The sequence below is a fragment of the Periophthalmus magnuspinnatus genome, chromosome 16, assembly GCF_009829125.3.
Source record: "Periophthalmus magnuspinnatus isolate fPerMag1 chromosome 16, fPerMag1.2.pri, whole genome shotgun sequence".
Lineage (NCBI taxonomy): Eukaryota > Metazoa > Chordata > Actinopteri > Gobiiformes > Gobiidae > Periophthalmus > Periophthalmus magnuspinnatus.
The window spans coordinates 23,965,881-23,990,174 of NC_047141.1; the positions used below are offsets into that span (position 1 = coordinate 23,965,881).

Consider the following 24,294-nt stretch of genomic DNA (forward strand, 5'->3'; position numbering starts at 1 on the left):
AAGCACCAACCAATCAGGTAAGTTTTAGAAAGGTAGCCTAGAAAACTGACACACTACCCAAAGCCACTGGAGGCAATCCTGTCTAGTCTTTCATAAATCCTGGATATTATATCGTGGGAGTGTCGCTTATTTTGCTTGAGGGATAACTGTCGCCATGGATAAACAAAAACTAACTATGGATTACAAAGGTGCAGCAGCTGCTTTTCCCTCATACCTGGAGCCCTGGTGCCGCTATTACGCACAGCCATAGAGCAGGAAAGCACAGTGCGTAATGTTTAGGGAAATAAATGCCCGATTTTGCATGAGATAGCACATCGCAAAGTGAGTTTCTAGGCATTCAAAACACCCCAATGTTCCTAAAAGTTTACGGATGAACTTGTATAATCCCACATTGCAAAACTCGCATCCAAAAAGCCACATGAAACGAGAGCGTAATACGAAGGAGCAGCGATCTAAAGTTGGCACCACGCTACACAGATATGCACTGAGTTTACTCGCAATTATAACTTTTATTCAAAACTAAAAACTTATAAACTATTACTGGGGAAGTCGGTATGAAATTGCGTCTTACCTGTTGGTCCTTCAATGCCATCGGCGTAGATCTGGACGGCTAAAATCAACAGAAAAGCGCAGGTGTTCATATTGAGGCTGTTTTAGTCCACTTGAAACATGTCGCAGGATTCATTTCAGTCACTTGGAAAGGTCCGGGCAAGTTGTAGAGCGCCTATCCCATCTGTCGCTCCTCTCCTCCTCAGTGAGCAGACTTTCAGCGGTAGACACGGAGCGGAGACAGGGCACAGCGACTTCTGCAAACTGACGTCAGGGTAAACAGTTGGGCTCCAGCGCGAGGAGAGCGGATTTCTTCCTCCAAACGCACTTTTCTGTCCCCCGCGCTGCGTAATGGGCGGGCGACCCCAAGCGGCAGGAACACGTTCAAACAACAACCAACAAAGTACAGATTTATCCAGTGAAAAAGGACTACTTGCCAGGGCGGAGGACATCTTCAGTGTGGGGGAATGAAAAGAAGCTATTTTGCATTTGACTAACACCAGATTACATCGAAAGTCACTGTGTTTTTATAATCCCCCAGACAAACCTCTAGTATTTATTTGTTTTTTATTAATTTTATCTAAATACTGTTCAATTAAAATCATAGTACTTGCATGGAGTAACAACAGGGCATAATTAAATAGGAGTCATTGTTAGTACTACTAATAGTCCTACACTGCAACACACAGTTATTAATTACCAGTGTAAAGATATGCAATTGTCTAGGCATCTATTACTCATTTACTTGCTGAGATTCAGAGGTTCACCTCACAAATGCTGAGGTTGCAGCACCTACTCTGCATTAAGCAATCCCCTGCCTAATCTATGGCTGAAGTAACGCAATTAGTGGTAGCACCAAGGCCCCAATTGCATAAAGATGTCATTATGCGGCACAGTACAGTATGTTTCCTTGTCATATATAGGTTTATGTCCCAGCTGTAGATTGAATTAAATAAGGGCTATAGAGACATGTATTGGCCTCCTGCTTGGACATGCACGAGTCCCTAATGTTGTTAGCCCTGGATGACAGATGGATGACAATGAATAGCTCTGTAAATGACTTCATTTAACCAAAGGAGCACGGCATATGTCAAGGCAACACCTGTAATTACACCTGCTTGATGCATGTCAGCCATTTTGCACCCTGGTATTTCACGGTCAGACTGGCAATTTATTTCAACTCACTGTGCGGCCCTGCCTGAACCCACTTAACCTGCATCAGAGGATAAAATGAAACTAACTTTTATACAGCACATTTTTCACTAGAACAAATTTGATCATCACAAGAGCAGATATCTTAAACATGATGAAAGATTTTATCCAGCCTTTCAGCGAGTGCTGCTCCTAACCCTTGACAAACAACTGCATCCATAGTGTCAGGCCTGAAGAGGTAATGACATGTCATTATAGCTCAGAGGAAAGTCAGAAAGAACTGGCTTTCAACACATCACGGTCACAGGCTTTACATGCAGCACCAACACAGAAAGAACAGGGAAGTCACAACTCAGTTCAATGGACATTTTTTCATGAATGACCTCTCAATGAATATAATACTAAAAGCTTTTATAACTTTTCACAGCATAGCATGCTGTCCAATCCTTATATACTGCCTCAACTCTGAACAGAAAAATAACCCGTTACACTGTACCAAGATATGAATAAAGTCACATGTTAGCGGAAAGATGAACTGATGTGGTTCAGTGAACTGTTTTTTTTTTTTGGGGGGGGGGGGTTTGCATTTTTATATTTACCTGAATTATCTACAAAGTCTCTAGTTAGACTTTTCATGTTTCACATTGATGAAAAATTAGGACTGTTGCCATAGCGATTAAGAATGAATCTTTTGAATGGGAAAAGTCTTCAAATTGTTGCGTATAACAGAAAGCTGAAATCCATCCATCCATCCATTTTCTTCCGCTTATCCGGGGCCGGGTCGCGGGGGCAGCAGTCTAAGCAGGGACTCCCAGACTTCCCTCACCCCGGACACGTCCTCCAGCTCCTCCGGTGGGACCCCAAGGCGTTCTCAGGCCAGCCGAGAGACATAGTCCCTCCAGCGTGTCCTGGGTCTTCCCCGGGGCCTCCTCCCGGTGGGACATGCCCAGAACACCTCCCTAGGGAGGCGTCCAGGAGGCATCCTGAGCAGATGCCTGAGCCACCTCAGCTGGTTCCTCTCAACGTGTAGGAGCAGCAGCTCTACTCCGAGCTCCTCCTGTGAGCTCCTCACCCTATCCCTAAGGGTGCACCCGTCCACTCTGCAGAGGAAGCCCATTTCAGCCGCTTTTATCCGCGATCTTGTCCTTTCGTCATTACCCAGAGCTCATGACCATAGGTGAGGGTAGAAACGTAGATTGACCGGTAAATCGAGAGCTTCGCCTTCCGGCTCAGCTCCTTCTTTACCACAACGGACCGATACAGCGACCGCATCACTGCAGATGCTGCACCGATCCGACTGTCAATCTCACGCTCCATCCTTCCCTCACTCGTGAACAAGACCCCGAGATACTTGAACTCCTCCACTTGGGGCAGAGACTCACCACCCACCCGGAGAGAGAAAACCACCTTTTTCCGGTCGAGAACCATGGCCTCGGATTTGGAGGAGCTGATTCTCATCCCAGCTGCTTCACACTCGGCTGCAAACGGATCTCGTCCACCCCCGGAGCCTTGCCACCAAGGAGCTTGCCAACCACCTCAGTGACTTCAGCCAGGGTGATGGACGAGTCCGCCTCTGGGTCCCCAGTTTCTGCTTCCTCCTCGGAAGACGTGACAGTGGGATTGAGGAGATCCTCAAAGTATTCCTTCCACCGCCCGACAACATCCCCAGTCGAGGTCAGCAGCTCTCCACCCACACTGTAAACAGTGTTGGTGAAGCACTGCTTCCCCCTCCTGAGGCGTCGGACGGTTTGCCAGAATCTCTTTGAGGCCGTCCGATAGTCCTCCTCCATGGCCTCCCCGAACTCCTCCCAACCCCGAGTTTTTGCCTCTGTGACTGCCCGAGCCGCGGCACGCTTGGCCCGCCGGTACTCATCAGCTGCCTCAGGAGTCCCATGAGCCAACAAGGCTCGATAGGACTCCTTCTTCAGCTTGACGGCATCCCTGACTTCCGGTGTCCACCACCGGGTTCGGGGATTGCCGCCGCGACAAGCACCACAGACCTTGCGACCACAGCTACGAGCAGCCGCATCGACAATAGAGGTGGAGAACATGGCCCACTCGGAGTCCATGTCGCCAACCTCTCCCGGGATCAGGGAGAAGCTCTCCCGGAGGTGGGAGTTGAAGACCCCCCTGACAGAGGGCTCCGCCAGACGTTCCCAGCAGACCCTCACAATGCGCTTGGGCCTGCCAGGTCTGTCCGACTTCCTCCTCCGCCAGCGGATCCAACTCACCACCAGGTGGTGATCAGTTGACAGCTCAGCCCCTCTTTTCACCCGAGTGTCCAAGACACGCGGTCGGAGGTCAGATGACACGACAACAAAGTCGATCATCGACCTCTGACCTAGAGTGTCCTGGTGCCACGTGCACCGATGGACACCCTTGTGCTCGAACATGGTGTTTGTTATGGACAAGCTGTGACTAGCACAGAAGTCCAATAACAAAACACCGCTCGGGTTCAGATCGGGGAGGCCGTTCCTCCCAATCACGCCCCTCCAAGTGTCACTGTCGTTACCCACATGGGCATTGAAGTCCCCCAGGAGAACAATGGAGTCCCCAGTTGGTGCACTGTCTAGTACCCCTCCCAGGGACTCCAAGAAGGCCGGGTATTCTGCACTGCTGTTTGGCCGTAGGCCGACACAACAGTGAGAGACCTGTCCCCAACCCGAAGGCGCAGGGACGCGACCCTCTCGTTCACCGGAGTGAACCCCAACACACAGCGGCTGAGCTGTGGGGCAATGAGCAAGCCCACACCAGCTCGCCGCCACTCCCCGCGGGCAACGCCAGAGAAATGGAGAGTCCAACCCCTCTCAAGAAGTTGGGTTCCAGAGCCCAAGCTGTACGTGGAGGTGAGGCCGACTATATCTAGCCGGTAACGCTCAACCTCCCGCACAAGCTCAGGCTCCTTCCCCCCAGCGAGGTGACATTCCACGTCCCCAGAGCTAGTCTCCATGTCCGGAGATCCGGTCGTCGAGGTCCTCGCCTTCGACTGCCGCCCGGATCTCTCTGCACCCGCCCCGCATGGCTCCTCCCGCAGGTGGTGGGTCCACGGGAGGACGGCCCCACGTCGTTCCTTCGGGCTGGGCCCGACCGGGCCCCGTGGGGAAAGGCCCGGCCACCAGGCGCTCGCTGCCGAGCACCCACCCCAGGCCTGGCTCCAGGGTGGGGCCCCGGTAACGCCAGTCCGGGCGACGTAACTGGCCTTGTTCTTTTTCTCTTCATGGGGGGCTTCTGAACCGCTCTTAGTCAGACCCGTCTCCCAGGACCTGTTTGCCATGGGTGACCCTACCAGGGGCATGAAGCCCCCGACAACATAGCTCCCAGGATCATTCGGGTGCTCAAACCCCTCCACCACATTAAGGTGGCGGTTCGGGGAGGGGGAAAGCTGAAATCCATGATTGCCATATTTATAAATCACAGATTGACACACTTGAAAATGAATATACATATATCCCAGTAGTTTAATTTTCTTGCATAGATGTTTAACTTAATTTGATAAATTGACCTATTCTATACAGTACAAGTAAACAAACAAATCTATTACAAATTCAACAATACAGCATACATCTTTAAAAAGTTATATTTATATAAATTGCATTTTACTTCATCAAAGACTAACAAGAATATTTTATGAGCAATACTCAGCAATAAAAACTGATTAGTGTATTTGTTCTCTATATACAGTATATTCAATTGCTACCTTCAAATGCAATGTCTGCAAACCCAAATAGAAACGGTTTATCAAATGTACTGTTTCAGGCTCTAATGTCACAAATACTAGGGTACTCGGCTTATATACAGACTATGTTCAGATGGGGACAGGATAACATGGTATCTTCATATGAAATGCCATATCATATTATAATATTAGTGAGAATGCCCTTTTTATGCGATATTTATCAAACCAAAACAATCAGCGTATTAACAGCACTTATTTTGTCTCTTTTCATCCAATTAATCACTCCAGTCATATTAAACGTTATGATGTCATCCAAATCCAGACAATATTAGTCCCATCATGTCATACACATCAATAATTCAGTTGAGGTCTGTCTGCCCGCAGCTGTAATACTTCACTTTGAGAGCACCTATTCCTTCTTAAGTTTCTTTGATGCTTCTGTGCACTGGTGTCATGTTAGCTGTTGCTTTCTGCCTCCTCTCCTCTATTTTGCAGCTCTTTCTCAAAAGTACCAGTGCTTTGTCTCACCTCCCTCTGCACCCCTCTGCCCCCTCTGTCCTCTTCATCCACACCTTGTCGTCTCAAGTTACTACTTTCTCTCACCCTCCTCTCCAGTTTGACTTTTTGGCCATCCATGTTCGACTTGTCAGAAAGTTGTCTAGATGTTGCAGCGTCAGTGGAGATGAGAGCAGAGAAAGGGCCAAAGTGAAGAGGGCTTATATTGTGCTCGGACAGGCCAAAAGCAGAGAGAGGAAAAATCGCTGGGTTGGTTGTTACCGGCGACAGTATGTTAAGACAGTTGCTCGGTGACCCGTGAGGCAGAAGTCGTGGTTGTTTTGAGGATGAAGCTTTGCAGGTAGAGGCTTTTTCCATCTTCTTTCTTTTTTTCAAAGTCCTATTCATTCCTGTGAGAAGGGTATAATAATTTCAATTAGAGAAATGTAGAATATATGTTAGTTATATAATATTCATGGGCTTTAGCGTCCTGTTATCTGTTGGTTTTTGAATGGTGAAAAGTTGGGATTGTTGTCATAGCAATTAAGAATTCAAAGCCAGATATTATATCTTTTGAAAGGTCAATCGTGTTCAAAATGGCACCATATAAAAGGAAGCTGAAACCCATGAATAGGCAACATTTTGAGGATTTTTTACTATTTAAAATATATTTTGTTTTAAACTGATAATTACTACGGGAACAGTCCCAATTTTTAATTAATTAATTCTAAGAGGCTTACTGAAGGAACATTCACCCTGAGTAATCAGATCTTCACATTTATCTTTACTTTTAAATTTAAAGGAACTGTACAGTTTTGAAAACGATATTACAATCACAACTGAAGTTTTTCTCATTGTCAGTATAAGGACAGAATATACTGCAGTAACAGAAGCACTGATTGGCTGCAGGTGCTGAGGTTTAGGTAGTGAGGTTTCAGATCAAAGTGAGTCCTTTTAGGTTTAAACCATCTGGATTTCAGTATTGAAACTGGCAACCCAAATGAGAGACTCATGTGAGGCTCATTCTGCTTTCTGACTGGATAATTATCTTGAGATCCAAAGCATAAACATAACATAAACAACTTGGCCATGATGTCTGATGTTTTTATAATTACGAATAAATCAACATTACAATTGTTATCAGTAAAACCTATATATGATTTAAATATGTCTACCTCATATTTGGGGACATTTTTATGGAATTTAAAATCAAAATCTTACATGTGGTTCCTTTAAGTATTTATGTTTATGCAAATTGTATGTATTTGTATGTATGTCTAACACCTTTGTAAACACACTTATTGTTATTCACAGTCTCACAATACACTTGCACTCTTACCATAAAAAGGATTGTCGATTCTGTTTTCTTCATTTAAATTACGCCTCAGTTCCACAGCCTGCTTCACTGACTCACAAAGTCCAAACATCTCACACAGTGTATTAAGGATGACGGCATCTATCAAATATATATTAGAATGTTTTTTTATGGCATTGTCACTGTGAAGGTGAAAAAGGCTTAAAAGAGTTTGATCTAACTCACCTTGTAGCTGTAAGTCATCATTCAAACCCCGAACCTCGATTTCTTTTAAAGTCAATAATAATTTAGTCTGGACACTTGACAAGACATTTCCCATTAATCCAGATTCCGCCACAGATTTCCAGAGACTTAGTACTCCATCTGGACAATTGTAAAAATAGAGGAACCATGTTAAGTGGGATGAGTAAAATATCTGAGTAGGCAAAGGTGTATGCATGTATAACTTATATATATATATATATATATATATATATATATATATATATATATATATATATATATATATATATATATATATATATATTTTTTTTTTTTTTTTTTTTTTTTTTTTTTTTTTTCAGTAGCTCACTACCAGTCTCAGGGTATGAATCTAAACTGTTTTATCAGGCGCTCTATTGTGGGTCAGTATATTGGTCCTTGTTACCTGGTGAGTCACTTCTCTCTCTCTTGGCAGGATGTCCATTTGTTGTAGCTAGCTTAGGGGATTGGTTTGCAGTAGCACCATCTTCTGTTTCTGCACCAGATTTTACCTCTGAATGTTCTTCAGTCCCTATTGCATCATTAAAATCCTCTCCTGAGAAAAAAACAACAACAGTAAATTATAAGAAATCATTACCTCAGAATGTGCAAAAACAGAAGGAGACATGTCCGTACCGATTCCTGCTGGTATTAAGATAAGTATTTTCTGCTACACTGACAGTGTTTGTGGGTGTGCAGTGTAGTGAGTGTACCTGTCACACTCGGAGGGCTGGGCTGGACCATGGCTCTGCTCATCGGCACATCACATTTAGTGCTGCGACAGGTGTTACTGCACACAGTACTGTGCTGATAGAAATCTATTTGGCCTGAGTCCATCATTTTTCTTTATAAGAGAGAAGGATAGAAAAAACATTATCTTTGGTGTTTCAAAATCTGTTTACAAAGAGTGAAAATCACTTCTTACAAATCAAGAACGCAATAACTGATTTTGCCATTGACAGCGATTCAAATTAAATCACAATGGCACCAAGAACAAGTGCAAACATGATAAAGGGTAAGTATTGCTTAGCAACTTGCTTGCACTTGGCTCTACCATAAAAACACAGCTTACAGAAAGACTCTGGAATGTACTGTGAAACACTGACACAAGACCAAGAGTCATGTATGTATGAAATGTATGAGAAAGGTGATGGTTGTGTGTCTCTTTAGTACAGTTAAACCACAACATTAAACAGGAAAGAGAAAGGGTCAAATGTGGAATCACCCCAATGAAACTGTAAATGTCCATGGCATTTGGATCTATTCTCCTACTATATGTAACACTATCTTTGCAACATAATAAACCAGACAGAAGAAAACTATGGAAATGAATTAAAATTATTTGCCTTGTTAGTTTCTGTATTTTCTCATTTGACAGAAAAAGAAAAAAAAGAAAGAAAAATATTTACAATCTTTTACTCAAAATCAAGAATAGTCAAGACAATTAACTAGCCTACTTGGAAGCAGTATGTATCCAACTGTGTATGATCACCTGAGCATAACTCCACCCAGTCGAATGGCTCGTTTCCAGTCCTTCAATGTAGCCTTTCCTGACAGATATACAAACTGCTTGGGACTAATAAGTTCATTGTTAAACTGTAAAACACAAGTGTTCCTTATAAACAATTAAGTACAACAAAATATATATGAGAATAACTAATTAGGAAAAAATAACTTACTTTGACACATCTCACATTAATTCCAGGACAAACAAACTTTTTAATCAGAAGAACTGCACTGCTGTCTCCACAGGTGATGGGATAGCCATACTCAGTCTCCTCTCCCTCAGCTTTACTCTCATCTAACGATAACAGGAGAAATTATGGGCTATGTGTGTAGCCATAATTCATCAATGATTTTATGAAAAAATCCAATACAACTTACCATGGTGGGTCTCTATGGCCAAGACTGTACCACTCCCTGCAGTTTCGTTATTAATCCTGCAGGAGGCGACAGAATCTCAAGTATCAATACTGTTGAATGTTTAGCATAGATTTTGCAGTTTCAACAGGGACAACACATGAATTATGTTCTCTAAACCAATGAGCCCCAATGGCATATTTCATAAAAAAAACTGACTGGCACAGAAAACAACATCAAAATACAGTTCACATTGAGTTACCCATGTAGGATAGGCTCCAGGTGCAGGATGACTGGGGAGGATTCTTCTTTTTTCAGCATTTTGAGATTACCTTAAATATGTGCTCTCAGCGTGGGCCTCAGCTGACACAACCAAAAGACATGGACAATTATTGATCATCAAAAGCACACAATAATAATCAATAATAATTCAGTTATAATAAAATCCTATATGCCCTATATTTAGATCTAAACAGGACACAATTTTCACTATAGTAAATAAAGGACCAAATTATAGCCTCTAGTCTATGGCATCTATACACATCTATACAAGAAAAGGGTAATCCAAAATTAGGATTAGGCCCATAAGAAACCCAAAGCCTTGTGAAAAACAGTTATTTTACAAAAACTACTTTATTTAAATGTGTACAGAATGGTCTGTGATGGTGTTCAATGTAATGTGCTTTTATAGCTTAAGCCTATTCAGATTTACAGTTGGCCGTCTACACTTCTCAGCCAAGGAAAACTTGGTTAGGCTATGGTTCTAAAAACAGCAGTCTAAACTAGTCAAAATGTGTGTTATTTTTGTACTAGGTAGCCTACACATATAGTACTGCAATAAAGCCTGAGGAGTCAGTCTAGCTGCTTGTGCTGTTTATAGCGAACTAATTGCGTGCGCGCTCAGCTTCATCCCCTCAGTGACGTCGGAGCGTCACGCGCACATTTGGGACAGCGCGTCTTGTTCGTTTTACACGCTTTGTTTAAAAAGTGTATCCGTAATTTAATCAAATTAGCAACAAGCGCGATACAAGTTGGTTCTGTTGTGTGTGGACTTACCGCGTTAAAGCAATAGACAGCTCATCCGCCTGTCACAGAGTTAGGGGAGCATGCGCTATGTTCCCTCGCCGCACTTCCTGCACTGAAGGCAGCATTTGCCTGAGAAGCATCTGTCCCGGTGTCACGAGAAGTCGTAGTCCGCACGCAAAGCGTAAATCGGTCACACTGCTCTGAGCGCCAGGATTGGGCTCAGCATTCAGCCTTTTCCTGTTGCCAAGACTTCAGTCTTCAGTATGTCTGGTTGAATAGAAGTTTTAAACAATATATTTGCCTACTTTAGTATCATAGACCAATAACCCCATATATATATAGCATATATCTAGAAATGAACAGTTCTTTTGGGTCGCAGTCTCGGCCTATTATTTTTGTTGTTGCGCGTATCTTACCACAAGATGGCAGGATTCACTTGCGTCCTGTGCTTTCCACGTGAAAGTCACTTCTGATGCTATGTTTTACACTTTATAGGTCAGTGTCAATTGGCGTCTTTGGTTTATTTCATTTAAGATAGCCTAGTTTGAGATATTCTGCCACTGTTTGGTAAAATACAATGTACCAGTTGTAGTTTACAGCCTAGAGCCAAAGGTCTGGGCTGATCCCCAGAGCCCGCCTCTCCGCGGAAAAGGACTTCCGGGCCTTGTTTGATTGACGTGAAAAACGAACCAATAAGATATTTAGTTAAATTGACCAACAGTAAAGGCCCGCCCTCACTGCCCAAACTTTCATGGGACAAACAGCTTGACTTTGCAGAGTTGCACCTTACATTTCTCGAGCTCTGGAAAACATGTACCAAACCACCGGAGATGCTGTAAAGACTCTCATTACATCAGTCTGGATTATTTTTAGTTTTTATTTTGCTGCTGTCCGTGGACAGGAAGGTGAGAAAAACCCTTCTTTGTAGCGCTTTAAAGGTTAGATTTAACCACCCTTATTTAACTATTCCTGCCCCTTTGGCACGACTGTATTTTACCAAGGAGTCTATTAGATTATACATCAAACAATAAATAATAATAATAATAATAATAATAATAATAATAATAATAATAATAATAATAATAATAAACAACAACAACTGTACCTTCAGGGTAACAGCAGTAATGAGCGGCTAAGAAAACTGGAAGCAGTGACAAACATTAAATAGTTTATAATAGCATGTAATACCGTGTTGGTGTTATTTTAAAATAGGTCTATGCAGAGCAGATACATTTACCTCATAGGCTGCCAGAAAACAAATGCAAAAAACAGTGTATAAAGTGTATATTTGTTATTACATGCTATAATGTAAATTATACACAAACTGTTATGCAGAAAAATACTTGGCAAACTATATCCTAACCAACAACATTTTGTACCTAAATGTCTACATCTATCTGTTTCCTCTTTATGATTCTTGGTTTGTGCTTAAATGCCTTATAATTTGAAATAGGCTTACAATAACATCCGGCCAAATCAAATGTTATTAAACTAAGAAACTACTTTATTGAGTTCAGTTCTATATAGACATAGTCTACATTGTTTCCTGTCAGTAATGGGGGACTTGACCACTTTTGTAACTGTTACACAGGAGAACATCTTGTCTGTTTCTGTGGACCTGTGTGGACATGTCAAAAAAGCCTTGAACAATGTTGCAGGGGGACACTGGATGTGTGGTATTTTCTCACTGGAAATTATCTTCCAAAAGTTAACAGTTGGCACAGATGTTCATTGTTATGTCATAAAATGTACACTATATTGTTTTTATTGAGCACTGGGAGGGCTACACTAAACTTCCTCTCTGGCTGCCTGTGGTTTCTACAGGAAGGTGACAGACCCTTGATCTGTTGCTCACGGTCTGTCTGTGTCACTGCGGCATTTCCACTCAATCCTGTGGGGAACTGTAGGTGGGGCTTTAGTCTTCATGGTATTTAAGGATGAAAGCTGATCTGAATATAGCCTGCAATTAACTGATAAAGATTTGTAACCATTTTTGTTGAAATAAAGTATATCTGCGTAGGGCTGGGCAACGTGGTGATAAAACATGTCACTATTTCTTTGTTTGAACAGAGAGTTTAGCACCCTTTTCCATTTGGTTAATCTTCATGTATCCTTCATATGTTGTTATATGATCTAAATTGTAATCTCACAAAAAAACAAACAATTAATCTTGATATACATTTTTCCATACCACCCCTAGAGATTCAAGGTGTTATCTTCTCTACATTGAGCAAATGTCAAAAATCCTTATATGGAAGAGCAGGAGTAGTGTGTTGACTTAGATAGTTGATGAAGCCTTTTCCATCTAGACAGTTCCTGGACCACTTGAGTACTGGATGTTTTGTGGAATTGCCCCCACAGTGTCTAACCAATGTGGGAATGTGTTTGTTGTTTGACTCATTACGGTCAGGGGCCCTAAATATTTGATTTAGTCACTTCATCTCAAGGAAAAGTTTTCAAAAGAAAACAAAAAGAATTCTGGGAGGAAGTAGGAGGATGCATTACTTATGTTATTACAGCTGAAAGTGTTATTTTCATCAGACAGTAAGTAGTAGAGGTGGAAGATATATTGAAAAACAGCATAATGAGTATATTGTTTAATATGAAAATGCTGCAAAAAGAGCTGATTAAAAATAGCAACAGAAACTTGTAGTGTGCTCTAGGGAACACAGTTATATTTCTACTCTTCAGTGGTTGATTATACTGTCGCCTTGCTTATACAGTGCATTTACATTTACAGACTCAATTTAGTAAATTTCTGATGTAAAATAGAGTTGCAAGATTAATCCCAACTGAGTGGAAATCACAGTCTGAATGAATGCAATTGGCATATCACACAGTACTATCATTTCCTCCACAAACAAAAAATCTAAATCTTATTCTGCGTAAAAACTGCTAAACCTATAGTTTAGATCTGTGCAAACATGTTCTGAAATGATTTTTTTTTTTGTATTAGTTTGTCAGTTCATAGGCTTATTTTAGTCTTTTTGTTAATTCTTCAGGATGTGTTTAAAATGTAAACTTTGAACTGACTTCTGTTTATTAAAACATAAATTGCAAATCAAATCGCAAATTGCAAATCAATTTTTTCCCAAATTATTCACCTCCAATATAAAACTAAAATATTGTCTGAATTTTGTTATTAAGATAATCCCCAAAAATATCAAGAAATAAATTTTTGTCCATATCACCCACCATTAACAGTAACTCTCAGTGCTTACATTGTAAAGTAGTTATTTTAGCACTTGACTGTTCTCATGGACTGGAGGAATGTACCATAACAGACATATAACAAACCACTGGAGTTGTCTCAAATAATTGCCGGACGCTACAAAAATATTTCTTGTTTCCTATGTTCAGAAATCAAGAGAAGACAGAATATGTTCCAGCAAAAAAAGGAGCAAATTAGGCCCTGATTAAAGAGATACAAAGTCAAATGTCTTTATATTTGTACTTGTACTTTGTAGGAAATGGCTGTGGACACACACTTCTTGGAGCAGAATCTGGGACCTTGGCCTCTCAGAACTATCCAGGCACATATCCCAGCAACATATTCTGCAAGTGGAGGCTTCGAGTGCCAGAAGGAAGGACGCTGCGCCTACTGTTCGGAGATTTTGACATTGAAAATAGTCCAGGCTGCAGCAACGGGTCACTTGTAATCACAGATAAAATCGGCTACCCAAGTCTGGGTAAGAAACTTTAACCTAATTTGATAGTGGTTTTCAGTGACAAAGCTTGTCATTCCATTGCATTGACACATAAATAACAGAGAAGACAGTTTCGCAATAGACTGACACATACATTTCTTTCACCCAGGTGTATGAGCCATATCTTGGGGGCATAGAAATATAAAAAACACACCAAAATAAGGACTTAATTTCAGCCTCAGAGAAAAGTAATATGCCTGTTGCCTTTTTGTGGTTTATACATTTTGTAAAGTGATTGATATTTCCAGGTCCCGTTTGTGGGAAGCTGGATTCATCCCAGAGGAATGTGACACTGAGTAGTAATGAAGTGGTGATAACATTTATGTCGGGCACGCACCGCTCCGGACGAGGATTTTTACTGTCTTATGCAACTGACCTCCATCCAGGTATGACAACAACTTTGTGTCAATTTGATAATCATGATTCGTATTTGATATGATGTAACATTATAAGGCATATTTATGTGTAACAATAGCCCTTTTGGTGGATTGTCTGTATTGTTTTAACATAAGTCTGCTGTATTAATGTGTGTATGAGTCACTGCTTATTGGCATTTACTCCTCATGATTGTCTTTGCTCCGGCATGTTTGCTCAGACAGCTCTGCTCCTTCTATGAGCCTTGAATGGATCTAGGCCTCAGGCTTTAGTCTGTGGAGGAATATTTTCACCCACTCCCCCACTCTTCACTCAGTCCCCCACATGAACTGCCTGCTAACTAGCACTAATGCACCACTAAGACAGGGGGAAGGAGGGACTTAAACAAATGTTTTTACTTTTACAAATGTGATATTTCACCACATCATCACACTTTCATCACACTAAGATGAAATCCCCAGTTTGTAAGACATATTCAGTTTGTCTGGACACCTAAATTTAATTAGTGTTTATTTCTCTTGTGACTGAGGTCATCCATATTGCTCAGCATGTTTCATAGTTTCCTGTTTTGCCTGTTGTTTGTGGGATCTGTCTGCGTCTGGAGCTAAGCTCATGGTGAGGCACAGACCACTGTCTGTGAGCAGTGATCACACTGTACCCGTGAACTCAACAGGGACTCCAACAAAGACTCACCACAACTACAGCTCATGTCCTAATATAGAACACTGCTTCTGTATCTGTAACAGTGAATACGCTGGTATTATGTAATCTGAGAGGCCACAGTTCATACACACATTTGTATGTTTTCTCTTGTAGAGCTCATTTCCTGTTTACAACGAGGCTCCCACTTTAGTTCACTGTATTTGAGGTAAGTGAGTTACCCTTCATCACCAACAAGGTCTCTACATTTGCTGATCATGTCTCATGCCCCTGTTTGTCCAGTGGGTCACTGTACTGTCCTGCCGGCTGTAAAAATGTCACAGGTGATGTTTGGGGAAGCTCAGAGCAGGGCTACAGAGATGTGAGTGTGTAACACTATGTGCCTATTCCCACGTACCATCAAAACAATGGTAAAAGTGTGTAAATGTGATTGTGTGTCTGTCGCAGACCTCAGTGCTGTGTAAAGGTGCGGTTCATGCTGGGGTCATCTCTGACTCTGTCGGAGGTCGTGTTACTGTGACTCGAGAAAGAAGTCTTACACTTTATGAATCCACGTTTGCCAATGGAGTCCTGTCTAAAATGTAAATTTATTCTTATTATACACAACACTGTTCCCAAAATACAATTCTTAGTATGAAATTCCATTTATTTTTATTTTTGATTTAGGGGATCTTTGTCAGAAAAGAAGTTTATTTTCAACCGAGGTATGTACGTGAATTAATTAAAACATTTGCAAACTGTATCTAATTGACTATATGTTGAAAGGTTTAATTTGTAAACTTATACATATGTGTATATATATATATATAAATCTCTGTATAAATTAGTTTATTTGTTTATTGACAGATTGCAAAAGTATATTGCAGATATCTGGTTCAAATGCCTCTTCTGTGGATACAAACAGTCCAGAGCTCAGAAAGTTCTGGTCCTTGGCGGGTCGAGGATTTCGTCATGAATTTATTTCCTGGAAATCTGAATATAAAGACCCTTCTCCTTGGGTTGAGTTGGAGCTAAGTGATAGAAGCATGATAACAGGTAAATTTAACATGGTTTCTTTAGAGTCTGCTGGACTGTTTCTGTTCAGGGATGAATTTTACTTAACAATTCCTATTTATTTCTAGACTTAGTCACAACAGTTTCAAATGAAGACTATGTGCATTTTTATAGTATTCTTTTTAGTAAAGACAAAAAGATTTGGAAATTATACAAAGATCCACTCACCAAAGAAAAAAAGGTATGTCATAATGAGCGAACTAACCAAATAATCTGAGCTTGCCATCAATAAGTAACCTGGTTGTCATGGTTTCCAGGTATTTCAGGCTTACACTGATGGCCACCTTAGGGTGCTCAACAGTTTGGCGCCTTCAGTTGTGGCCCGATTTGTGCGGATCCTCCCAACAAGCTGGAAGGGTCAAGCTACATTACAGGTGCAGGTCATGGGATGTCCTGTTTCCAAGGTTACACCAAAAACCCGCTCAAATGCAGGTAAATGTGCGTGGCTTGTACATTTGTGGGGCACTATGTAACTTTTTTGGTGGGTATCCTGCTACCTTTTCGTTTTGTGTTATTTAAGTATAAGTGTTTTTATTGCTTAAAAATACCTTGAAAAATGTGCATTCTTGTGAGTGTGAGCAGTGTTGCCTCTCCAAAGATCTGACCTGTAGCTTGTCACCTGCTTGACTCCATAGAGATATACAAGTTTGATTCCATACTGTGGAACATTTCAGGAAATGCAATAACATTTGTATGGACACAAGCAGGTGGCAGACGTTCCACCAGAAAAGTTACATAGTGCAAATTTAAAGAGATATTTTTCTGTACTAAATGATGGAATTGTTTTATTTTATTCCAGAATCGACATCATCTGTTAAAGTCAACATTGCTACACTGCCACCAAGCAATAATCACAACTCCACTGAAGGCCCAATATTAGTTGAAACAAGACTAAGTAAGGCATTTTCCTATCAGCCCATGCACACACCGGCTGTGGTTACATGTGCACTCAAAATCTGATTAATATTCGTTATAAGTTATAAGATTTAAATGACATGTAAAAAGGCAAATCATCTTATTTCTTTCTGATCATGATCCCTCACATCAGATTTTGCAGTTTACATGTCATTTAAGATAGGTAGTGGTCGGAGGGGCCGATGGCGCAGATTGGCAGCCTCACTTCCGTCAGTCTGCCCCAGGGCAGCTGTGGCTACAATAATAGCTTACCATCACCAAGTGTGGAAACGAATGAATAATAACTATAGTGTAGCACTTTGAGAGGCTTTGAAAAGCGCATTACAAGTGTAAGCCATTATTATTATTATTATTATTAAGTAATCTTGTTCACATCCACACCAAAATCTCATTATAATCTGATTTCTGACCAGCTACCTGATTTCTGGACCTTTAAGATGACTTAAATGACATGTAAGATTCAAAATCTGATGTGAGTAAACACACATGACCAGAAAGAAATAAGATAATCTGGCTTTTTACAGGTCATTCAAATAAACATCACGTCCAGAAATCAGACAATTGGTTAGAAATCAGATTATAATGAGATTTTGGTGTGAACAAGGCCGGTGTAATAGGTAGAGCTGAATTGGATTAAATAGAAAACAATTGTGAAGCACAACCTTGACATTCTAGAGTTTGTTAGTGTACACTCTGCAGTAAACTACATTCTTTTCCCACATTTGTACAAATATTTACTCTTGCGCTCCTCTGTAGGCTCCAGCCAGCCGGTTATAGTGGCAGTGGGAGTGGTCCTTGGACTGATAATGTGCGGCAGTTGTCTGTTGGCAGGAGTCTGGTGGAAGCAAAGGTACCACATTTATTTAAAGATTATTTGATTAAAATAGGTAGTAGTGTTTTGTAGGTCTATAAGTTTTAATAGCTATTTGTTCAGTCTGTTACCACTTTACAGCGCAGTCCTAGCATGGTCATTGGATGGAAGTATGTGTGATTTTACTATATGCATTATACTTTTAGTTCTATGACTACTTTAAATTTACATTCTTAGTATGTTCATGGTAATACTGAAGGGCTGCTAAATACATTTTATATATTCATATTTATATTATTTCTCCATCCTTTTATCATGTATTTATGTCAAGCGCAACCAAATGTAACCAGTATATTCTGTCTTTTTAATCTGTTTTAGGAAAAAGGCTTCACTAATGAAATACTCTTTACCCCCAAGTAAGTCCTATACTTTTGTTTGTTTTTATTATTTGCCCTCCTAAATGTTTGTATGACTTATGTTTGTTTTCATAGTGGAATGTCAGACACTTCAGATAAAGGCGTTACAATGTCCAACATCAGAATTTATCTCGTACCCGCTGGAGCGAAGTGTACATGACGCTCTGCCTAACCCCCCACTTAATGGTATGCTTCTTTACTGTCCTAGAAATCAATGTCTGCAACTGTTTTGTGCTTTCTAAGATTCACCAAAAACTACAGTTTATTTTGCTCATCCCAAATGATCTGGACTTCCCCCCCTTCCTAGGCCTCTCATGATAACCTACTACCTACTATATGGATTTATCTTTCAATATTTAATGTATGTAGATTTTCTACTGCGGAGATTTGGAATTTCTTTCGTAATATAAGATTTGAGTTGGAGAGGGTTGAATAAGGCTTGAATATCGCAATATTTTTCTGTAGCAATATATTGCACTTCAAAATGTGTTTTCGTGACAGGCCTACCCCTCCCTCCTCCTCCGCTCCATCTTTCCTGCTCCACTAGTGCCTCAGGCTTGACTGGTCAGTTTGAGAAGCTCACGCCAGGCCTGACAGTCAAGCAGCGTTCCCGGCAGGCTGTCCATTCTTCTCCGTGGCTGGGCCCATCACCCAGTTGCAGTATAAACATTCCTTTCTTTGGTCCACGGAGCTCGTCTGAAAGAGCCCCTTTAATTGTAGCGCGATAAAGGGCCCACTACCCCTACCAGTCCCCCTCAGCCTCCACCAGCCCCTCCCCCAGCTACTCAGAGCTGCAGTGATAAATAGGACATAGGGTCACTGGTAAAACAATCAAGGGCTTGAATTAAAGACCACCTAATAAAAATAGCATATGAAGATCCCATATCAAGACCCTGCTGCACACAATTCTCTTCATCTTAACAGAAACTTAACTTTTAAGTTTTATACAGCATGCCACAATACTTGGCATTCACACAAACTTCTTCAAATACATTCTGTCCTCTTGCTCCTCCAGCTCACTACCAGTGACTACTATGCATTTTAATGGTGATGCTATTTTTTTTCATAGTGAGCTTTAATGGTCTTCACACATTTTATGTATGTCAGTTCTTGTTCGCCCACTGACTCAAAGGCCATTGGTTCAATCATCGCCTTTAACAATACTGTGCATATCTGGACAAGATACTTAACCAGCCTTGCCTCCAGTGTGTGCATATGCATTATATAAATGTGTGCAGTGCTTTGAGAGCCCAATAATTGTTGCACGGTGTTACACAGTATGTGACATTTTTATTTATTGAAAACTACTGCTACTGCTGCTCGCTGCTGACATTAGGTACTGGGGCAGATATGAGATTCTGTGCCTTTTTAAAGAGGTTTAAAATTACTTAATGAATAGTACCTCATGTGATTTATTTTGTTGTTGCTTATTTTTTCTAGACTATGCAGAACCTGTGGGCCAGAAAGTTGGTTCCACTTTTAGACCCTCATCTGATGAGGGCTACACCACTCCCTTTGCCTTGAATCTTTATGACACTCCGAGCCAAATGCCCGAATATGCAGAGCCTCTCCCACCAGAGCCTGAGTATGCCACACCATTTGGGGACCAGCTCCAGGAGTCCAACACGTACAGTGCCCCGGTGCCAGCCCTTGCCTCAGGAACCACGTCACCGCACCCCGCTCACTACGACTGCCCTTCACATAAGATGTTATCCAACGGCTACTGCAATCCTGTCATCCATAAGTCAGACCCAGGCCTCGTCAATGAGATCTATGCAGAACCCAAGTCTTGTAACTCGTTACTACAGAAGCACACATATGAGCAGCCTTTGTGAACTGAAGAGAAAGGACTCAATTGAACTATGGAATGGGCCAGGGCAGATGGATAGGGACAATGACCTCAAGTGGTGGACAGTAGTGCTCAGTGAGAGTGTTATAGCCAATACTAAAGGCACTTTGGACAGTTGCAATGCATTTTTGTATGTTTACTGTGCAACAGGACTCAAGAGCCATTGTAACATATTTCTCCACAGAAGATGCTTTTTTATTGATGTATACTTATTTGATTATTTTTCACATGCACTTTTATACAAAGACCATTTGCAATGTTTAATAATTTGTGGAAATGTATGTGTTACTTGTGTTCATCACAATTGTGGTTGCACTGGATTCACACAATTTTACAATATTTTACAAAATGTGAAAAAGATCATGTCAAAGTAACAAACCCTGAACTGTAAATTTTTTTGAACATGTTGCTATGAACAGTTTTGACCATTAGGTGGCAGACTAACATTGTCAATAATGTTACTGAAATGATGCACATTGTGCTTATTCAAGACTAGTTACGTTGAGCTATACAAACATTGGAAATCAAGGGTGATCATCTGAGTATTATATATTGTCATAACCATGTAATACTATGATTTTTGTGCTTTTTGTACAAACTTGTTTAACATCACTGTTTTCTAATAAAACTGAAGCGATATGAACTGAATCTTCACCGTACATTATGTGACTGGATACAAGTTGCCATAAATATATGTTTTTGTTACAATTACATGTAACAAAATAAAGGTAAATTAAAATGTATATAAATAATTGTTACATGTATTACAATTATGTAAAGTCACGTCACCATTATGCCTGGCTCTCATTTGTGCTTACTTCCTTGCTCCCTGCTTCACCCAGTCTTCCATCAGAAAAGTAGTGAGCCAAAGTCTGGTGTCTATTCCTGGAAGGGGCATCTTTGAAACGCAACCCACAGTCTTCACATGTATAAAGCAGAGGGACTCTATGGTCATCTGAGAGAGCAACATCAACCTCTGCCTTTTTTTCACCGTCCCCTCTCTGTGCTGAAACATTTGGAGGCATAATAATCTTGCTGGAGCTCATACTTGAGGAGTTGGTTATCTGAACACTAGGGGAAGATACAGTCCTAGGCCTGCCCAAATGTGAACCACGAGTTGTTGATCCTTCTTGATTTCCAGGGATCAAACCATGTACAGTCCGATAGTGGAAGCGTATCCCCGATCTGTTGGAGAAGCTTTTTTCACAGATTTTGCAAACAAAAGGCCGCTCTCCTGTGTGGATTCGTGTGTGAATCTTGAGCGCCCCAGACTGGGTAAAACATTTTCCACAATGACCACACCGGTACGGTTTCTCTCCCGTGTGCGTTCTCTGGTGGGCTCGGACCCCCGCCAGATGTGGGAACCCCCGACCACAAAAACCACATGCATAAGGCCGCTCCCCTGTATGAATCCTCCTATGTATTTTCAATGCACCTGATTGGCTAAAGCTTTTCCCACAATCCGAGCAGGAATATGGCCTTGCACCTGTGTGGACATTTAGATGGATGCGAAGATTACTGTGCGAGTTAAACGTCCGGCCGCATTCAGTGCACAGAAACCCAGATGGTTTGTCTACATGCTCCGACCGCTGGTGTTGCAACAGCTGTGACGGCCTTGAGAAAGAGGTAGTGCAATGCATACAGGGGTGGACAGTCAGGATAGGAGTCTTATTATTAGTATTCGATTTTGGCTCTTGTTGCTGTGTTTGTCTGTGTTGATTGTGTGGACATGGCTGGCTGCAAGAAGGGGACGGCCGCTGACAAGAGTAGCAAGGGCATGTGATCTGAGGTGATGTGTGTGAGTGAACGGGTTGAGAACAAGGCAAGCAAGATGCCAGTGAGCAGTGATGATGGTGGAGGTTGTGATGGGAGAGGGGAAAATCTGGTTGAGAAGTTTGAAGGCTTCTCTGGCAGCATAAACAAGGAAATATCGGGGTCTGGGGGAAGGCAGATCTAGAGAGAGGTGGTTCAGGCCTTGCTTCACTGTCTCTGGGCCTTTCAACAATGGCTAGGTCAGAAGTGCTGCTGCTGGGCTCTGAACTGTCTGTGCTGTCAGTTAAACAGGAGCTGGTACTGCTGACGTCTTTAGCGTCTATGCGTGGTGGAGGTGATGTAGACGGTCTTGATTGAAACGGTTGGAAAGAAGAACAGGAGGATGGACAGCCAGAACAAGTGCAAGCATGATGTAGATCTAAACAAATAAATAACACGTTTCACAGTTACAATCCTATGTCATGACAGCATTTCCCCATAAGTTTCTACTGGGATTATCAATATCAATTTATTTTCAATTCTTCTGAAGTAAAAACTACTGCTTATTAACGACTCAGATTAAAGATTGTATAGCCACTACTAATTAATGATACTAAAGACTAAGAGGGCCTCCATGGTATGCACATACAATTAAACATGAATCATTGCAGTAAGTCAAGCATATTCTTAAGTCGTCATTAAAAGCTTTATGGAACTTTTCTAGTGGGGTGTCTGCCACCTTTCTAACATGCCTTTATTGAATACAGGTGTTGTATTGCTAAAAGAACAACTTGTAGAACATGCATTCTAACAGTAAGGGAGGAATCCTATACAGATCAGATCTGTATCTTGGCATGGAGACCTGCCTGTTATTCTCCATGTGGATAGGTTTATTGCCAGACTTTTTTACTTTAGAAACAACAAGGATTATGTCAATACTGTGATAATATCTGCATAATCCCTTAGTTGTCCAGGTCTGATCCATAGTAAAAGCCAAAGTTAAATCTGTCATCTGGACAAAAAGCTGTAGGAGTGAAGTTTGGGTCAGATTGCTGGTAATACACTGCCTGGTCAAAAAAAAGGTCACACGCTCTAATATTTAATTGGACCGCCTTTAGCTTTGATTACGGCATTCATTCGCTGTAGCATTGTTTCGATAAGCTTCTGCAATGTCACAAGATTTATTTCCATCCAGTGTTGCATTCATTTTTCACCAATATCTTGCACTGATGATGGTCGAGTCTGACCACTGCGCAAAGCCCCCAGCACATCCCAAAGATTCTCAATGGGGTTAAGGTCTGAACTCTGTGGAGGCCAAGTCATGTGTGAAAAGGACATCTCATGCTCCCTGAACCACTATTTCACAATTTGAGCCTGATGAATCCCGGCATTGTTATCTTGGAATATGACCGTGCCCTCAGGGAAGAAAAAATCCATTGATGGAATAACCTGGTCATTCAGTACATTCAGGTAGTCAGCTGACCTCATTCTTTGAGCACAGACTGTTACTGAACCTAGACCTGACCAACTGGAGGAGGCTCGTACCTATTTGCCTAGTTAAATCCAGGCAGTGTATCTATCTGAAGGGAGGAGCTAACTACACTGAAACTGGAAAAAGCTGCTTCCATTTTCACATCTTCACTCCTACAACTTTTTGTCCAGTTGACAGATTTAACTTTTACTACTGTGATAATACACTTTAACATGTGAGTACTACTAAAGTCACCTCTCGTCTTCTTTTCAGCGCCGGGATCCACACACCCCTCCATCTCCTGCTCAGTTTTGCAGACTTCAGCTCGAGGTTCAAAGACACTTTTGAACTTGGGGATGTCTCTTGCAGCCGCTCCCCACGCCATATTCACAGCATCCAGCGGATTCTTGCGTAGATGATCCAGGGAGCCTCCTGCTGTCATGAGCTCCCCAATAAACTGATTCATCTCCATCCAAGAGCACAGTCCATGCTGCAAAACGATCGGAGGGAAAGTGGGCGTGTTAGCAGCTCTGCACAAATTCACATATTTCGAGTCTCATGCAATGTTAGTACAGTGGATTTGCCCTTGTAGATTCAACTAAGTTATAGAGAACAGCGCTGCATATTACTTGGATTTCAAGCTAGGTCGCTAACCCATTAAGAGAATTTGGCCCCAAAACCTGTAATAAGCTCGCACACTTACAGAGTCGTGTCTGTATTTATCCATAATGACATCAAATTACATCAGCGTCGTTTCCTTTGATAAGAAATTCTTATTAGAACATGCAGACGAGTATGCATTACATATATGAATAAGATACGATACGTTTATTGCACATTACTTTTGTCTACGTTTATGAGGCAGCTCGGCGCCAGATTTTGATGCATTTCCGGATTTCTTTAACCACGTGACAGGAGTTGTAGTCTTTTTGTATAAACAAGAACACTTGAAAATCGAAATATTATGGAACA

At 41.5% G+C, this 24,294-nt stretch overlaps 5 protein-coding genes across 8 annotated transcripts in view; 2 read left to right on the top strand and 3 right to left on the bottom strand.

The window, feature by feature from the left end:
- ptprub (protein tyrosine phosphatase receptor type Ub) overlaps nucleotides 1-860 on the bottom strand; it is a 156,300-nt gene extending 155,440 nt beyond the window's left edge. For both annotated transcript variants that reach the window (XM_033980481.2, XM_033980479.2), the window contains exon 1: nucleotides 572-860. In XM_033980481.2, coding sequence (XP_033836372.1) covers nucleotides 572-641 — 70 coding nt within the window. In that variant the 5' untranslated portion in view covers nucleotides 642-860. The remainder of the gene's footprint in view (nucleotides 1-571) is intronic.
- A 4,517-nt stretch (nucleotides 861-5,377) lies between these two features.
- On the bottom strand, nucleotides 5,378-10,587 carry LOC117384215 (glucocorticoid modulatory element-binding protein 1-like). 2 transcript variants are annotated; one of them, XM_055227880.1, is made up of 10 exons: nucleotides 10,344-10,587; nucleotides 9,550-9,650; nucleotides 9,312-9,367; nucleotides 9,107-9,228; nucleotides 8,920-9,023; nucleotides 8,141-8,271; nucleotides 7,834-7,980; nucleotides 7,413-7,550; nucleotides 7,212-7,328; nucleotides 5,378-6,282 (listed from the first exon to the last, which is right to left on the bottom strand). In XM_055227880.1, the coding sequence occupies exons 2-10, from the start codon at nucleotides 9,606-9,608 to the stop codon at nucleotides 5,834-5,836; spliced, it is 1,323 nt and encodes a 440-aa protein (XP_055083855.1). In that variant the 5' UTR covers nucleotides 9,609-9,650; nucleotides 10,344-10,587; the 3' UTR covers nucleotides 5,378-5,833. The 2 variants fall into 2 exon arrangements, with proteins under 2 accessions (XP_055083855.1, XP_055083854.1); XM_055227879.1 differs by having other exon boundaries at nucleotides 7,834-7,983.
- Nucleotides 6,056-24,294, top strand: part of LOC117383448 (trypsin-like) — a 108,580-nt gene continuing 90,341 nt past the window's right edge. Inside the window, exon 1 of the mRNA XM_055227885.1 lies at nucleotides 6,056-6,059. The gene's annotated coding sequence lies outside the window, so the exon portion shown is untranslated. The remainder of the gene's footprint in view (nucleotides 6,060-24,294) is intronic.
- si:dkey-34d22.1 (discoidin, CUB and LCCL domain-containing protein 1) lies at nucleotides 11,066-20,321 on the top strand. Its single transcript, XM_033980553.2, has 15 exons — nucleotides 11,066-11,218; nucleotides 13,781-14,002; nucleotides 14,269-14,406; nucleotides 15,212-15,263; nucleotides 15,338-15,416; nucleotides 15,503-15,636; nucleotides 15,722-15,759; nucleotides 15,902-16,090; nucleotides 16,177-16,289; nucleotides 16,366-16,540; nucleotides 16,908-17,003; nucleotides 17,780-17,873; nucleotides 18,213-18,250; nucleotides 18,326-18,436; nucleotides 19,691-20,321. The coding sequence occupies exons 1-15, from the start codon at nucleotides 11,125-11,127 to the stop codon at nucleotides 20,083-20,085; spliced, it is 1,968 nt and encodes a 655-aa protein (XP_033836444.1). The 5' UTR covers nucleotides 11,066-11,124; the 3' UTR covers nucleotides 20,086-20,321.
- Nucleotides 20,267-24,233, bottom strand: LOC117384216 (zinc finger protein 235-like). 2 transcript variants are annotated; one of them, XM_055227876.1, is made up of 4 exons: nucleotides 24,165-24,233; nucleotides 24,026-24,079; nucleotides 23,578-23,812; nucleotides 20,891-22,290 (listed from the first exon to the last, which is right to left on the bottom strand). In XM_055227876.1, exons 2-4 carry the CDS (start codon nucleotides 24,047-24,049, stop codon nucleotides 20,891-20,893), a joined length of 1,659 nt encoding a protein of 552 aa, XP_055083851.1. In that variant the 5' UTR covers nucleotides 24,050-24,079; nucleotides 24,165-24,233. The 2 variants fall into 2 exon arrangements, with proteins under 2 accessions (XP_055083850.1, XP_055083851.1); XM_055227875.1 differs by having other exon boundaries at nucleotides 20,267-22,290; nucleotides 24,026-24,188.

Coding starts and splice junctions, on each gene's coding strand:
- LOC117384215 (XM_055227879.1), bottom strand. CDS start 9,608: ATGCTGAAAAAAGAAGAATCCTCCCCAGTCATCCTGCACCTGGAGCCT. Junction 9,368..9,549: donor CTGGAGCCTATCCTACATGG/GTAACTCAATGT, acceptor CGCCTCCTGCAG/GATTAATAACGAAACTGCAG. Junction 8,272..8,919: donor CTGGGTGGAGTTATGCTCAG/GTGATCATACAC, acceptor TCTCTTATAAAG/AAAAATGATGGACTCAGGCC.
- si:dkey-34d22.1 (XM_033980553.2), top strand. CDS start 11,125: ATGTACCAAACCACCGGAGATGCTGTAAAGACTCTCATTACATCAGTC. Junction 11,219..13,780: donor TGCTGTCCGTGGACAGGAAG/GTGAGAAAAACC, acceptor TGTACTTTGTAG/GAAATGGCTGTGGACACACA. Junction 14,003..14,268: donor AATCGGCTACCCAAGTCTGG/GTAAGAAACTTT, acceptor TGATATTTCCAG/GTCCCGTTTGTGGGAAGCTG.
- LOC117384216 (XM_055227875.1), bottom strand. CDS start 24,049: ATGGATAAATACAGACACGACTCT. Junction 23,813..24,025: donor ATAAATACAGACACGACTCT/GTAAGTGTGCGA, acceptor ATCGTTTTGCAG/CATGGACTGTGCTCTTGGAT. Junction 22,291..23,577: donor CGCTGAAAAGAAGACGAGAG/GTGACTTTAGTA, acceptor TTATTTGTTTAG/ATCTACATCATGCTTGCACT.